General features: G+C 45.9%; 1 protein-coding gene across 4 annotated transcripts in view; it reads right to left on the reverse strand.

Moving 5' to 3' along the window:
* Positions 1 to 16,391, reverse strand: part of AMBRA1 (autophagy and beclin 1 regulator 1) — a 197,552-nt gene that overhangs the window by 62,327 nt on the left and 118,834 nt on the right. For all 4 annotated transcript variants that reach the window (XM_050955228.1, XM_050955227.1, XM_050955229.1 and 1 more), the window contains exon 12: positions 3,504 to 3,614. In XM_050955228.1, the coding sequence (XP_050811185.1) occupies positions 3,504 to 3,614 (111 nt within the window). The remainder of the gene's footprint in view (positions 1 to 3,503; positions 3,615 to 16,391) is intronic.

A 16,391-nucleotide genomic window follows, 5' to 3' on the forward strand; every position in this document is an offset into this window, starting at 1 on the left:
AAGAAGTGAAAGTGAGGGGAAAGAAATGGCTCAAGGTCACATCAATAGGGCCCTACCAAATTCAAGGCCATGAAAAATGCACCATGGACCATGAAATCTGGTCTTGTGTGTGCGCTTTTACCCAATACTATACAGATTTCACAGGGGAGACCTCCTTAGACCATCTCATGCTTTTCTGCAAATTGGGCTAGCCACATTTACCATCCTTGCCTGCCAACTGCCATTCTCTCCAAACCTTCCCATTTCATGTTGAGGTGCTTGATATCGTTCAGAACTGTTCATTTCCATGTTATTCACGGTCTTCCTCTCTTTCTTCTTGCGTTTTCTGGCTTCCACTCAAGGGTGGTATTTGGTAAGTGTTCTTTTTCCATTCTCAGCACATGTCCCAGCCACTGATGTCTTCTTTTGCAGATTTGCAAGAGGACAGTATCCTTGTCCAGTAATTTTTCTGACTTCCTAATTAATCTTCCTATCTCCATATGTTATTCCCAATATCCTTCTCAGACATTTGTAATGAAATGCATCCAGATTTTGCAAATCTTTCTTGGTAAGTTGCCATGTCTCACTGCTATACATTGTGATGGCGATAACAACTGCTTTGTACACGTTCAGTTTTGTCTTGAGGGAGATGTTTCTGAGTCTTCCAAATGAAGCGTTTGCCTTCCAGATTCTTCTTATTTCCTCGGAACTAGTACCACCTTGGCTGATGGTACTTCCAAGATATGTAAAACTGTCCACCTTCTCTTTCTCTTCTTCCATTTTGATTTCTGTCCCTGTAGTCCCCATTAACATGACTTTACATTTCTTTGCACAGGCGAGATCAGCGTTTCTCAAATTTGGGATCCTGACACAAAAGGAAGTTGCGGGGGTGGGGGAGGGTGTCGCAAGGTTATTTTTTTTAGGGGGAGGGGGTGTCACGGTACTGCCACCCTTCTGCGCTGCTTTCAGAGTTGGGTAGCTAGAGAGCAGTGGCTGTGGGCCAGGTGCCTAGCTTTGAAAGCAGCGCCCCACCAGCAGTAGCACAGAAGTAAGTGTGGGAATACCATACCATGCCACCCTTACTTCTCTGCTGCTGCCTTCAGAGCTGGGCGGCCGGAGAGTGGCGGCTGCTGACTGAGGGCCCAGCTCTGCAGGCAGCAGTGCAGAAGTAAAAGTGGCAATATCATATCATGCCATCCTTACTTCTGTGCTGCTGCTGGCAGAGGCTCTGTCTTCAGAGCTGGGCCCTGGCCAGCAGCTGCCGCTCTCCAGCTGCGAGGGCAGTGCCACAGCCAGCAGCAGCACCACAGAAGGGTAGTAGTACCACAACCTCCCTCCCGCTGCAATAACCTTGTGACACCTGCCTCCACACACACACACACACACACACACACACTCCTTTTTGGTTCAGGATCCCTACAATTACAACACCGTGAAATTTCAGATTTAAATGGATGAAATCGTGAAATGTACTATTTTTAAAATCCTAGGACCGTTAAATTGACCAAACTGGACCATGAATTTGGTAAGGCCCTACACATCAGGGTTCAGTAACAGGCAATCATAGCTCAGGAGTTACTGGTTCCCAGTGGTGTACTCTTTCCTCTGTGCCTCAGTATAAGGTCTCAGGTTTCAAGTGGAGCTCTGGAGTAATTCTGGTCACTGAACCAACAAGAGCAGGGGTCCATGAACCACACATTGTAAACCATTTCTGTAAGATGTCGCAAACCATTCTGTAAAGCGTCAGAGTTGGGTGCAGCGAGTGAGGAGTTGGAAGGAAATAGAGAACGAAATACCTAAACATTTTAAAACTAAAATAAATGAAGGCAAGCAGGCCTGGAGCAAGGCTCTGGCCAGGCACAGAGCGGGGAGCCAGATGGGCACAACACAGGCTTGCAGCAGGGACAGAGGCTGCAGACAGACAGAGAGGATGGGCATGATGGCAACAGAAGACAGAAATATTCAAGTCCAGTAATCTGCTAGTTATAAATGATCTCTGAATGGAAGTGTCCTAGCAGGGGAGAGGGAGGAGTTTGAAATATTGATGCCTCGAGAAGCAGATGGTTCTGCCTTTCTATGGGACTCCATGAATTATAAACAAACACTCTGCACAAAAATTTAACAGCAGCCTGCTCCAGGGCAACCAGATGAGCCCAGAAGAGCTATTAGCAGCTGAAACACTTTTCAAATCCATTAAAAGCATGTGGAGAAGCCCAGAGGATTTTAAACCAGCAGCAACGTTTCCTGGTCTCTGATCGCAGCTTTATTCTTGTGCCAGGGTCTCTGACTAGAGAGGGAATACTTCTTGTAAACAACAAGGCAGAGACCTGCTCTTGGGCACAGGTCTGCTCCTCAGGTTAAAAAACCTGATTAGTACTACAAATTAATCCAATCACTGACATCTGGTATAGTGCTCACAACACCTGAGAAGATGCTACCTGCTACTCCCCAAGAGATACAATGCCCCTTAGACAAACAAGATTCCATTTAATTACTTTTTTCCATGCAAAATTAAGAAGCAACTTTTGGAAATGGGCCTCTCATTTCCAGCAAGGGTGTGACCCTCGAAACACCATCCTATGGATTTCTAGGGGAGGCGCAAGAGAGAGAGAGAAAAGGAAGCAAGGCAACTCTCCCTCTATGCACGGGACCACCAGCACTCTTATCCCTATATATACAGTAGCTGCTTTTATTCCTGGGATAGGCATCACATATTTACCTGTGAAAGAAGAGGGCTCCTTAAAACAGAATCCATGCCCCTCCAAGCAACATCGAGTCACTGAAGGCTGCACTCTGCCGCACAGAAATACACTACAACAGTGTTTCTCACAACCAGTCCGTGGACTGGCCCCGGCCCCGGCCCCTAAGATCTCCCTGACACAATTTAGGAAGGCAGCCAACTGGTCTCTGGTATCAAAAAGGTTGAGAAACACTGATCTACAACTCAGTTGTTTCATGGGTAAGGAGGGCGGTTTGGCGGGGGAAGGGTGGAAAAAAGAGCAGAGTCCAGTGATAATGTTTTCATCTTCTACCTCCAGCCAGAGACCTGGATGTGGCTCTCTTCGAGATCCCAAACACCATAAATCCCAAGGGTCATTAGAAGCTACAGTTACAGTTCCAATCATGTGTTAGTATGGTACGCAAGAGACCAAGTACTTACTTCAAACTCTAACCCAGCTGGGTGCTGCCAGCATACCACCTAATCAGCTCTTCCACTCCAGGCAGCTCTCCTGCACTCATGAGAATGTTCACGGATTTGAGGAGATACCCACAGAAACTGATCCACGCAAAGAACCCTAGATGCAGTCTACAAGATGCATGTCGGCAAAACAGAGTGGTAAGAGCACCCTACATGATTCCAACATGCCTGTTAATTATTTAATGGCTCCAGTTGAAGTGACAATCACATCAGGAAATCCAGTGCGCTGGACTGGACCTTTGGGAATTCTGAGAATTTCTGGTGTTCATGGGGCTCAATGGGTGGGGGGACTTGCAAGGAGGCATTAGTTCCCTTCCCAGCTTACCATTGCTGATTTCAGGCAGGTCAAACTTGGTGAAATCCCACCACTGGAGCCGGTAGGTGGTATTGGCAATGTTGCTAGCCACAGCTGACTGTCCATCTCCAATCACAGCCCCTGGAGGGAAGGAGGAAACAATCAGTAACTAGACATCTTTGCTTTCCCTAACAGATGATCTGAAAACCACAGTATAGGAGATGAATCAACAAACATTTTCAGTGCTCAATGCACAAAGGCCTCTGGTTTCCTAAACAAAAGAAACGAAGCAATATTTACAGAAATGGCAACAGGTCACAAATCTCTGAGCAGAGGAAATGGTGAAAAAGCCACAACATCCTTGCATCACAATCTGAGGAAGGAAGATGGTTAACAGCAAATATTTACCCAAACACAAAAGTGGTTTCATTTATTCCTACCTACTCTCATTTATTCATTTTAGATTTATCTTAATTTACTGACACCATTACAAGGTGCATGTCATTGACTCCCAAATTTCTATGCAATTTGGAAAGCAGGAAAAACAAAAAGCTATGGCCTTTAAAACAGCTCTCATCAGAATTAATTTGTTCCTGTATGAATAGCCGCCTTTGGGGGCGTATTCCCCATTTCCATTCTTACCTCCCACCCCTGGAGGGACTGTTTGACTGTAATATCTATCCCTATCAATGGGACATATATTTATGAGAAATCAAAGAGCCAATATTTGAGCTGATCCTTGGGTGGGGGGGGGGGTGACTCCCGCAAAGGAAAGATCAGAGGACAGGACAGAAAAATATGTTCCAAGCAGTCATAGAATGGCAAATACATATGATCCCTTTGTATTAATCCATGACCTTGCCTTCCCTATTAATTTCATGTACCATGTTTGTCTCAGGTAGGTGTAAGCTTTTCTGGGTAGAGAATCTCTCAAGCACAATATAAAGTTATGGTGCTATATAAATAGCACAGTGCTCATTATGCTAAAATGCAGGTGAACTTGATGACTAGGCTGGGCAGAATTCAATTTTTTAATATAAATTTCATGCATGATATCAATGTTTATTCATAAGCTTCTTTTTCTTTTTTAGATTTTTATTGGTTTTAATTTTCACAGTTGAATGAAATTGGGGGGAGGAAGATTAACATGACAGTCTAAATATACAGAGTAAATGTCCCTAAGGCAAACTAATAAGTTTTCAAGCAGCATTTTTCTTACTTTGTCTATTTGTAAACTTAGATCCTCATCAATGGAAATGTTTTTTCATCATTTATGTGACATGGACATTCATCGACATTTACCAACAAAAATGTAATCCTGACAACATCTATTTCTGACTGACTTATGCTGTTGAGTCACACATGTACCCTTCCTGGCCCTTTAAAATGACAACTGTGTATGCAGTGTTGTTGTAACCTGACAGAGGTGGTTCTTTGGTAAAGTCACGTTTTATTGGATATGGAACAGCCTCAGCCCTAAGAGAAACTTGGAAAACCACCTCCTATTTCTTAATTCACTCTGATCTCTGGCTGGCAAGAGGGACAAGAGGCTCAACATAGCTGTCTGCTTAGTTTTCTTCTCTCTGTAGCTGTTCTGTTCTGGCTGGTCATACCTACTGCCGCACAGGCGGCCAGAAACTCAAATTCCCCCTTGCTGGAGCTAGGTGCCATTCCCAACTCCAGCAAGCCCTACCACACAGCTCAGACAATGGACCAGAGCTTTAGGTTAAGAGAATGCCCTGGAAACTCGTATCTACAGGAGATGTGGCCAGAAATAAAATTCTAAGCACACTGGTTTGAGAACAAAAGAATCACCCTGGCAGATCAAAATGGAGTAGCTCAGTGGGATTGCACTCAACTCCTGGGGAGGTGGAGAAGAGAGACAGTATCCACACAGCAACAATGTATCTGAGGGGTTGGGAGTAATCAGAGATTTCATATTCCTGCATATACAATGCCACTATCTTCAAATGCAAGCCGGCCTAGTGCTGTGGACACACAAGCGTGCACACAGACAAAAGCCCAAGGTAAAAGAATTTGGTCATGGAAAGGAAGACAAGCCAAATGAGGGAGAGCGCAGACCCCAGACTTTAAGGAAATTTGTTTAGCTGGAGCATTCTTGGCACGAACAGTGAAAACATTTAACTGTTAGTAGCCAAATTCTCCCAGAAAGTCTGCACAGGTTGCTGCTGCAGCCATATTAGACGAGCTGGAATTTCTTGGACAATTCACGTTTTGATTTGTGCCAGACAGACCAACAGCCCTGGCAGAAGGATGCTAGGCACCAGTTGGCACAATGGCACGCAAGGTGATCAGGCCAAGCTTCTTACTAGATTCTTTCATTCTCCCTTCACTCCTACCTTATCAAATCCTAGCAGAAAGCTCAGGGCAGCAAAATAAAGATGGTCTGAAAACACACTGAGTAAGGCTTATACTCTGTCTATAAATAAAAGAGAGGCAAGAACAAGGGCGAAGAGCAAATTCAAGAACAATCCTGACAAACAAAAGAGGAAGACACTGAAAAAAAAGCTGCTGGTCCCCCTTATATAGATAAGCTGTCCTAGGCCCTGGTTTGTGGTTCCAGTGAAAGCTCTGAAAATATGCCCAGGAAGAGATTTCTGAGCAGTCATAACTTTATATTGTGTACTCAGCTATGACAGGCCTCCAGCGACTGACGGCCCTCTATCGTGCTCCCCTTGGCCTCTCTATCTGCCTCTTTCAGAAACACTCACAGACTGCTTGGAAAGCAGAATTGAGAACATTTTCTATCACTGTATAAATGCCCAGTGCTTTCCCTCTATATCCCCCCCACATGCACAGGCCTCCTCTGAGAATGCTGACGGTAAATGACATTCAGTATGCTAAAAAAAACTATCCTGCACCCAAGAGTTAATACCCAGCCAGCTCATATCTGGGGAAGGGAAAGGGAGACAGATCGGCAAGTTTAAACTCCATGCTCCTAGGTCTGCTGCTTTCAAGCCTGCTTTGAGCAGGCAACTGCAGCTTCCTCTGGTGCTGCCCCTCAGCAAGGAGAGAAGAAAAGGAAACTGAAGTCTCTGTACAAAAGGCACAGTGATGGAACCAGCAGGGTGGGAGAAGTAACGGAAACGATCATGATTAGGTTACAGCAATTGCCCTATAAGACTTGGTCATAGAAGAGTTTCTCTTCTACAGAGATACTGCAGCTAGTAAAGGAAGCAGACATACCACACAGGACACCTAGCTGCAGTAAGACACAAGCCTTTCCTGGCTTCTGAGAAGGATCTTTACATGCCCTTTCGGCTCCCAAAGAGACACCTAACAAGCCCCCTAGTAATGCCACAAACAGCAGTCTCCCTTCCCAAATCCATTCACCACTTTGTATGAAAGAGTCTTCTTAGGGTATGTCTACATCTACAATTTTGCAGCGCTGGTTGTTACAGCTGTATTAGTACAGCTGTATAGGGCCAGCGCTGCAGAGTGGCCACACTTACAGCAACCAGCGCTGCAAGTGGTGTTAGATGTGGCCACACTGCAGCGCTGTTGGGCGGCTTCAAGGGGGGTTCGGGGAACGCGAGAGCAAACCGGGGAAGGAGACCAGCTTCGCCGCGGTTTGCTCTCGCGTTCCCCGAACCCCGATCAAGCAGGTCTCCTTCCCTGCGGTTTGCAGGGGGGTTCGGGGAACCAGAGAGCAAACCGGGGAAGGAGACCAGCTTCGCCGCGGTTTGCTCTCGCATTCCCATAACCACCCTGCAAACCGCAGGGAAGGAGACCTGCTTGCTCGGGGGTTCGGGGAACGCGAGAGCAAACAGGGAAGGAGACCAGCTTCGCCGCGGTTTGCTCTCGCGTTCCCCGAACCACCCTGCAAACCGCAGGGAAGGAGAACTGCTTGCTCGGGGGTTCGGGGAATGCGAGAGCAAACCGGGGAAGGAGACCAGCTTCGCCGCGGTTTGCTCTCGCGTTCCCCGACCCCCCCTGCAAACCGCAGGGAAGGAGATCTGCTTGCTCGGGGGTTCGGGGAACGCGAGAGCAAACCGGGGAAGGAGACCAGCTTCGCCGCGGTTTGCTCTCGCGTTCCCCGAACCCCCCTGCAAACCGCAGGGAAGGAGACCTGCTTGCTCGGGGGTTCGGGGAACGCGAGAGCAAACCGCAGGGAAGGAGACCTGCTTGCTCGGGGGTTCGGGGAATGCGAGAGCAAACCGGGGAAGGAGACCTGCTTGATTACCAGAGGCTTCCTCAGGTATGATGGGATACCTGCTTATTCCACGGAGTCAAGAAAAGCGCTGGTAAGTGTCTACACTTGATTACCAGCGCTGGATCCTCTACGCCCGAGACAAAACGGGAGTACGGCCAGCGCTGCAAACAGGGAGTTGCAGCGCTGGTGATGCCCTGCAGATGTGTACACCTCCTAAGTTGCAGCGCTGTAACCCCCTCACCAACGCTGCAACTTTGTGATGTAGACAAGCCCTTAGTGTATGCACAACATGCCTCGTGATGACCAGGATTCACCACCGAAATCGGTCCGATTCAAATCGGTTTGATTATTAGCTTCACTGGCCCAGGCACTGATGGGGCGCCCAACATAAACGCTGATCAGTGCTCCCCTATGAGTGAATGAAAGTGGGAGCGCACTTCTGTCCACAAAGTCCTGCCTATCAGCTGCACTCTCAACCCCGGGATAAAAAAAAAACAAAAACTTTCCAGCGTTCTTAACCTTGTACGCTTTGCTAGGCCGGGCATACTGTACAGATGCTATTTCCCCCTCAGTAAAAATGGCATATCTGTTTGTTGGCTTTATGACACAGTTGTATCTATTGCTACAAACACTGATCGACAGCAAGCCATTAGCAAATGTTCCCTGAAATTTTCCTCAAGACCTTCTGGTTCTGCCCAGGGCCCTTTCCAAAAGATAATGGTGTTCATTACCCCTTTACTTTTTTGTCCTCAGGGTGCCAGATCCTCTCTCAAGGGGTAAAAAGCAGATCCTCCTCTGTTGTTCCAAGAAAGGGTGAAAGCAGCTCTCTGCCCCTTCACCCACATGGCAGCCCCCTACACGAACACACACAGAGCCTGGAAGAAGCTAATTCAATAGATGGGTGTTAACGGCCACAGCTAGCCTAAACTAGAAAATGTCATCCACAGGCAGAGAGGAGTGAGCAAAGGCACCAAATCTAGAAAGGGTCTGCTGTGTATGGATGTCCATGGGCAAAAGGGTCCTGGTCACTTCTCAAAGGATCCAAAGCGGTTTACCCTACATTAATGTCTACTCTGCAATTTACATGCTTTCGTTAAGCAATTACTTGTATTTACAGTAATTATATAACTGAGAAGTGTGATTATTAAATTACATCTAGTTACATGTAATCAATATCATTCAGTTTTGTCTCTCAAATCCAGCCAGAAATTTCACACATACATGCACCTTCCTACAATAAAAACAATTAATAGAAAGCAAATCTTGGACTCTCAGTAAAAAGGGGAGGGAGACTACACTTCCAGGTGTGCCCCTCATTACCCAGTGCCCACACAGCACTGCTCCAACTATTTCAATTGGTCTCTCCAATGGAAGAGGAGTCAGAAAGCTGAACAATTTAGGAAGAAAGCTAAAATCCCCTCTCCCATTACTTAGCAGAGTTTCCACACAACGAAAAGCATCTGGGACATGTTCTCACTGCTGGTTTTGCCAAACCAGGTACTAACCCAGGAGGATGCTCCTGTCTCTTAAACCCTGGTGCAGCCTGGAGACAATGAAGGTACATCCACACAGGGCTAAAACATCTGGGGCTGGAAAGGTCAGCTGACTCAGGCTTGCAGAGCGTGGGCTCCATGCTGAAAAACTGTCATGTAAATCTCTGGGTTTGGGCTCAGGCTGGAGCCCGAGCTCTGACAGCCTGCCAGGGAGGATGTTCTCAGAGCTCAGGCTCCAGACCAAACATCTACACAGTAACTTTTAGCCCCACAGCCCAAGCCAGCTGACCTGAGCCAGCTGCAGCCATGATGCAGGTTTTTTTTCTCCCTGTGTACACGTACCCTAAGAACACTTCGGCTTCTTTCATAGATTCCAAGGCCAGAAGTGGCTACTGTGATCATCTCGTCTAACATCCCACATAACACAGGCCAGAGAATTTCCCTCAAATAACTTCTAAAGCATAGCTTTAAGAAAACAGCAAGTCTTGATTTTAAAATTGCCAGTTATGGAGAATCCACCATGATCCTTGGTAAATTGTTCCGGTGGTTAATTACCTTCACTGTTAAAAAGTTACACCTTATTTCCAGTCTGAATTGGTCTAGCGTCAATGTCCAGGCATTGGATCATGTTACAAAAACTTTCTTTGCTAGATTAAAGAACTCATTATCAAATATTTGTTCCCATGTAGGTACTTATGTAGTAATCAAGTCACCTTACCCTCCTCTTTGTTAAGATAAATAGATTGAGCTCCTGGAGTCTATCCTATAAGGCAGGTTTTCTAATCCTTTAATCATTCTCATGGCTCTTCTCTGAACCTTCTCAAATTAATCAACATCCTTCGTGAATTGTGGACACCAGAACTGGACACAGTGTTCCAGCAGTGATCACACCGGAGCCAAATGCAGAGGTACAATAACCTTTCTTCTCCTAGAGAGACAAGGTGGGTGAGGCAATATCTTTTATTGAACCAACTTCTGTTGGTGAGAGAGAAAAGCTATTGATCTTACACAGAGCTCTTCTTCAGGTCCAGGAAACTAACTCATAGTGTCACTGCTAAATACAAGATGGAACTGTTTAGCATAAATTGTTAACACATATTTCAAGGGATGATTCAAGGTGAACTCCTACTCATAACTCCCATTTATGCAGTCAAGGATTACATTAGCTCTTTCAGCTACAGCATCTCGCTGGGAGCTCATGTTTAGCTGATTATCCACCATAAGCCCAAAAATCTTTTTCGGAGTCACTGCATCCCAGGGTAGAGTTCCCCATCCTGTAAGCATGGCCTACATTCTTTGTTCCTAGATGTATATATTTCCATTTATTTGTATTAAAACACAGTTTGCTTGCACCCACCTTACCAAGCAATCCAGATCGCTCTGTATCAGTGACTTATCCTCCTTCCCCAATTTTTGTGTTATCTGAAAACTATCAGTGGTGATTTTATGTCTTCTTCTAGGTCACTGATAAAAATGTTAAACAGCATAGGCCAAAGAACTGATCCCTAGGGGACCCCCACAAGAAACAAACCCACTTGATGACAATTCCCTGTTTACAAGTCTAAAGTCTGGACAGTAGCAGATCAACTCTTCCAGGAAACAGTTATCACCAGTCACTTGACAGATTGTTCTGATTTCTGGAGCTTCCTTTGTTTGGTGGAATCACAAGTGACTGGAGCAGGTACCCAAGAGTCTTGGGCTTGTCATCACCATGAGCAAAACGACCTTTTTCTACAAAGATGTAGATTTCACAATACTGAAATCTGAAGTGAAGGGCAATTGAAATGCAGTGAACGTGGGTTTGATAGACAGGCGCAGGAAAGCTGCCAATCACTGAGTAATAAACACTAGGTGATGGCACAAATGAAGATAAAGGCTTTCAGCATCCCCCCTCCCCCAGTCTCTACCCACCCCCACTCAGCACATGACAAGAAAGAGTTATAAAAGAAACAGCAGCCTTTTAACAAAGATATGGTTAAAAACTTTCCTTACATGCCACCTCCATGTGACAATTAACCACCCGTCAGCCTTATCCACTCAGAGGATCCGATTAATCTCAGACAGGTGGAGGAATCAACTGCTCATTTGTGAATCAAGCCATGCAAGCCCAATATCTGAGTGCAGAGGGGGTTCCAGGAAGAAACAGCACAGAGCTTGTCTTTAGAGCAATCTAATGTTCCTTCATTGAAGAGCAGTGTACTTGCTCTATTTCCAGACTCTCACTGGATGAGTTGGTAATATTCTCACCATCTTTATACAGGTCTTGCTGCTTGTGTGTCAGAGATGGGGAACAGCCATCTCCCTTGTTGTACATCAATGAAGCCAATAAGAATATCTAACGGAAGCAATAGTTCAAGTTCTTCCAGAGCTTGGCATAAGAGTAAATCCCTTATTCAGAACCACAGCTGGCCTATAAGATGCTAAAACCTTAGGGCCACATTTACAAAGGTACTTACATGCCTAAAGATGCAGATAGGTATCTAGTGGTATTTACAAAACCCCTATGTAAGTTAGGTGCCTGACTCCCTTGAAAAAGTGCTTAGACACTTTGTCAATCCCACTAGGCATTTATTTGCATCTTTAGGTGCCTAAATACCTGTGAAAATTTGGCCCTTGGCCCCTGTGTAAAATCCCATAAGTCTCTGTGTTGCTTGTGGACAATGAAACTCTCCTTTGGAGCTTCCCACCAGTCTCTGCGTTTACCACTGGGGCTCAGCACACTACTGACACTGGGTTCTACACCTCACTAGCCTTGTGTTAGTTCTAGACATAGCGCAGACCAACAGCCAGGTGGTCTGCAACACTAGACACATTCACCAAAGCTGAGAAGGACGGTGGCGTCTCTCTAACAAGTCCAGACAAAGAAGCTTTCACTGAAAATGGATCGGTCCGTTCTGCTGCACAGAGTGATTTGGAAGTTCCCAAGGAGGCATACCTCTCACACAGACAACTCAGAAACAGTTTAATTAAATTCAGTTTAGATATTAACACTGGCCACACAAGCTAGGTGACGCGAGTACATTGAGATCACAATCTGACTTGTGCAGGAAGCCAGTTATTTTACAGGACAGCCTTGTTCCTGGGATCACCTCTGGTCACAGTAAATGATTGGATGCACCGCAGGAGCTAACCAAAATCCCAGTGAGCCTTCTCTGTTCCAGGCTAGCACATTTGACTACATACAACATTAGCCCAACGCAGAAAGATACAAGTGCAGACAGCTGTCATTCCTGACAAACAGCCATTTAGGGTAATGTTTTCCAGCATACCAGCAAGTGTACGGCAGCAGGCACAATGCGTCTCCTGCCAGAGTTCTTACCATTTCAGTAATAATTCCCATGCCCATTCACAAATGTAGGAAGTGGAAAACCTAGTTCCATATATGCTAAGCAGAGAAAGACTTTAGGCTTTGTGCAATGTTAATGAAGAAACACTGGCAGAGCTGAGTGGGCTCTGAAGGGTGGATCTTTTAAGAGACCTGTTTTTTTCCCCATACCTGAGGTGCTGTGGTAAGGAGAGTTGCAACTCCCTAAACCACACTCATTCCTATTACAAAATCTCTTTTCAAAACCGGGGCTTGATTCAGCAGCCAAGGGTCAGTGGAGAGAAGAGTAAACCCCAACTACAGACTATGAACATTCTACCATCTTGACAGGACTTCAGAGTTAAGTGCCTAGAGATCTTTACATGGCAGACACTGCAAATGTCACACAGAAAAGGGAATCTAGCTGCCATAAGCTTCAGAAGATTTAGAAGATCAACTGGTTTGCAAGAAACACAGGTGACAGTGAACAGCTGTCCAGCCCAAAGCCTCCAGCTCTGATGTTGCCTTGATGGCTCCTTGACATCTTACTTTGAAGAAGGGGAAGGGCTTATTTTTAATATCAGGTCAGATAATTTGATAAAGAAACGCCTGCGGCACATGCCTCACTTTGATGGTAGGATGGGTTTCTCTGAGGGATGCTTGAAGAGGTTAAGATCCCTTTCAAATGCTTCCCCTCTTGTCAGAAAGGTTTGTGCTTCACCTCTGTGAAAAGACACATTCAAGCTGGTGATTGTTCTCCCTAGGAGAGAAAATCCAGATTCCCAGAATCTCTGAGCACATCCTCACCGAAATGCCACTGCTCAGGCAGGCCTGCAGAGTGGGGGACAGACTCAATTAGGAAAGGGCACTGCAATTTCTAAAACAAACCACGACTGCCTCATGGGACACTAGCATTTAATGCAGAATCCCTCAGACCAGGACACCACAAGTGTTACATTGCAGGGTGGGAAATACCATGCCCCAGCATGTTCTGTGTACAAAACACCCCTCCCCACACACCATAAATGCTATCCTATAGAAAGTGTGGCCATTCTCATCCTAAACAAAATTAACACGGAGGACCAGACTGTTCAGTTTCCTCTGGTTCCAGCCCCAAAGTTTCTGAAACCATGTTATGGACAGAACACACAGCTGTAGTCTCTGATCTCCCAAGAACTCACTACACCCCCACCACCCACCTCTTTCCATCAGTCCGAGAGACACAGCACTGAACAAGAAACCTGATTCAAGAGCTGCTTCTTACCACTCCCTAGGTCACTGCCAGACATTGCCCTAGAGCAGCGATTGGCAACTTCTGGCATTTGGCTCGCCAGGGTAAGCACCCTGGCGGGCCGGGCCGGTTTGTTTACCTGCTGCTCTTGCAGGTTCAGCGGACCGTGGCTCCCACTGGCCGTGGTTCGCTGTCCCAGGCCAATGGGGGTGGCGGGAAGCTGCAGCCAGCACATCCCTTGTCCACGCCGCTTCCCGCCGCCCCCATTGGCCTGGGATGGTGAACCAGCGGAAGCCATGGTCCGCTGAGTCTGTCGATGCAGCAGGTAAACAAGCTGGCCCGGCCTGCCAAGGTGCTTACCCTGGTGAGCCGCGTGTCAGAGGTTGCCGACTCCTGCCCTAGAGAACTTGCCAGGAGAGAACAGAAAAATGCTTGTGCTTTCAGTTGCATTTGCCCCCACTGAGACCGAGTCTCTTCCGTGCTATCAAGGAACTACAGAGTGAGCAATCCCATCAGAATTGTGGACTTACTTGGGAATCTTTTAATCAGGCTTCACTATGTAATAAATTGAGATAAAGAGATGACTATTTGCCAGCAATGAGTTGTTATGAGGACAAAAGAGAGCATAATGTTGGCAGTCATGATTAATGATTAAATTGTATTTACTATTGATGTGTAATTATTTAGCTTGTGTGTATCCACCGTCTTAGAAGACAATTAGTTTGAATGGTTTAGACACATTTATTGGAGGGTAACAAATATCAATGACTGAAGAGAAGCATGTACTTTGCTTGCCCAAGAAGGGAGACTTTGGGGATTGACTGTGCTGGTTTTGTTCCTCAGTTTCTGCTGGGTTAGTGGGGTGAGGAGAATGTGGCTGGTGCTTGTTTAAACGTTACTGGAAATGGTTATTAGGGACTCCTTGTTTGCAGCTTCAAATCTATCAGCAACAGTCATTTGGGACACTTTTCTCTCAGGAGGAAGGAGGAGCAAGTTCCCCAGCATGAAAGAGGCATTGCCTCCACTTGCACATAGCACTAATGGGGTCATTAAAGTAGTTACCCATGACTAAGTCATTGCCAGGCTACATTTAGGGTTTAAAATTTGGGAAACTTGTTGGGAAGTAGAACGCAGGACTGGAAAGTTCCTAACAGGTGGATGCTTCTCGGGATGCCTGTTCCATTTCTATAGATGCTACTACCTGGGCTCTTATCTTGGGGTACGTCTTCACTGCAATTTAGAGTGTAACAGTAGCACAGGTAGACATACCTATGCTAGCTTTCAACTAGCTGGTGCATTAACGGCAGCAGTAAAGACATGTACCCCAGTGTGGACTACCAACCCACATACTCACCTAGGTCCCTGGCAGACTTGCAGTCAGGCAGCTAGCTGGTGGTACTGCATCTTCATTTTGTTACCTATGATAGCTAGATTAAAGCTAGCGTGGGTATACCTACCCACACTGCAATTACATGTTAAATGGCAGCGTAGATGTACCCTGTGAGACCATTTCTCTCACATTTCTGTGTGGCAGTGATTTGTGCTAGGAAATTGTTTCATGCTGCCATATAATTTAAGTGGTACAACATGTTCCATTTCAAGAGGAAATTGTAGATTTTGGAATCGCTCTGGTGAATGTTTTATGTTAAAAACTGTTTTATCTGCATCTTGTTTCATCAGTTGTTTTAAATTGTGTCCGCCTTTTATGAAGACTGGCTGCCTTTTTAAAGTTGTTTTTGTTTTCTGTGGATTCTATATGCATCATTCAGCTTTTATGGTAAGAGAATGTCTAGATGGGACCTGACAGGCTTTGTCTCTTTCTAAATTCTATGATTCTGTGTGACAAGAAATCCACTACCTAGCAGTAAGGCGTTCAGATGCAAGAACCATGAGTGCCTGTCTGATCACAGGAGACAGGGCTCTCCTATATCTCCTGGCTCAAATGGGGGAGATGTATCTGACTGGTAGCTTTCCTCCGTCAATGTGAGGAAAAGTACAGATTTGGGGAAATACACACATTTCTAAGTCTGGAAGGCAGTACAGATCCACTGAAACGAACAATGAACACTATATCAGAGACCACTCTCTCCCAGACATCAGACACTGCAGCACGGAAGCTGAACGATTATAGTGGGGTGACATGTGGCCTGGCCTTACAGGGCAGGATGAGGCGGCACAGTGGACTGAACTTTCAAGAATGCTAAACAATTTTTTTTTTGCTTAACTTCATTTGAACCCAAACACAAGGGGAAGTTCATAACCCCTCTTTGCAACTTTCCAGAAACAGGTGACTTAAAATCAAAATGCCAAACCCTCCTGCCACAGCTCTCTCCCTGGTTTGTGAAAGCCCTGTGAACCTGAACTAGTGGGCTCTCAATAGCTAATCTGTGCTGTGTGTCAATCGGGCTCCTCCCAATGTCAGTTCTGACCTTTGCAGTGCCTCCACTTTATCTTGCATCGTTTCAAACCCCTTCATTAAATGCTGCTAGAAGTCTGCTTTTTAACCTCCACATCTGTGTTTATCCTTTGCACAAAACTAGAGTGAATGTGCCTGGCAGGCATTTCCTTTTGTAAAACTCCCTTTCTTTCCCTTTCTGACTTTTCAGAGCATGAAATGTGCCTACTAATCCTAATTGCTTCAGATGGTGAGCCTTGCAAAGGCAGGACAAAGAGGGCAGCCTTTCACCAGTTGGTGTAACCCTGCACAGTGCCTGCA

The sequence above is a fragment of the Gopherus flavomarginatus genome, chromosome 5 (genome assembly GCF_025201925.1).
Source record: "Gopherus flavomarginatus isolate rGopFla2 chromosome 5, rGopFla2.mat.asm, whole genome shotgun sequence".
Classification (NCBI taxonomy): domain Eukaryota; kingdom Metazoa; phylum Chordata; order Testudines; family Testudinidae; genus Gopherus; species Gopherus flavomarginatus.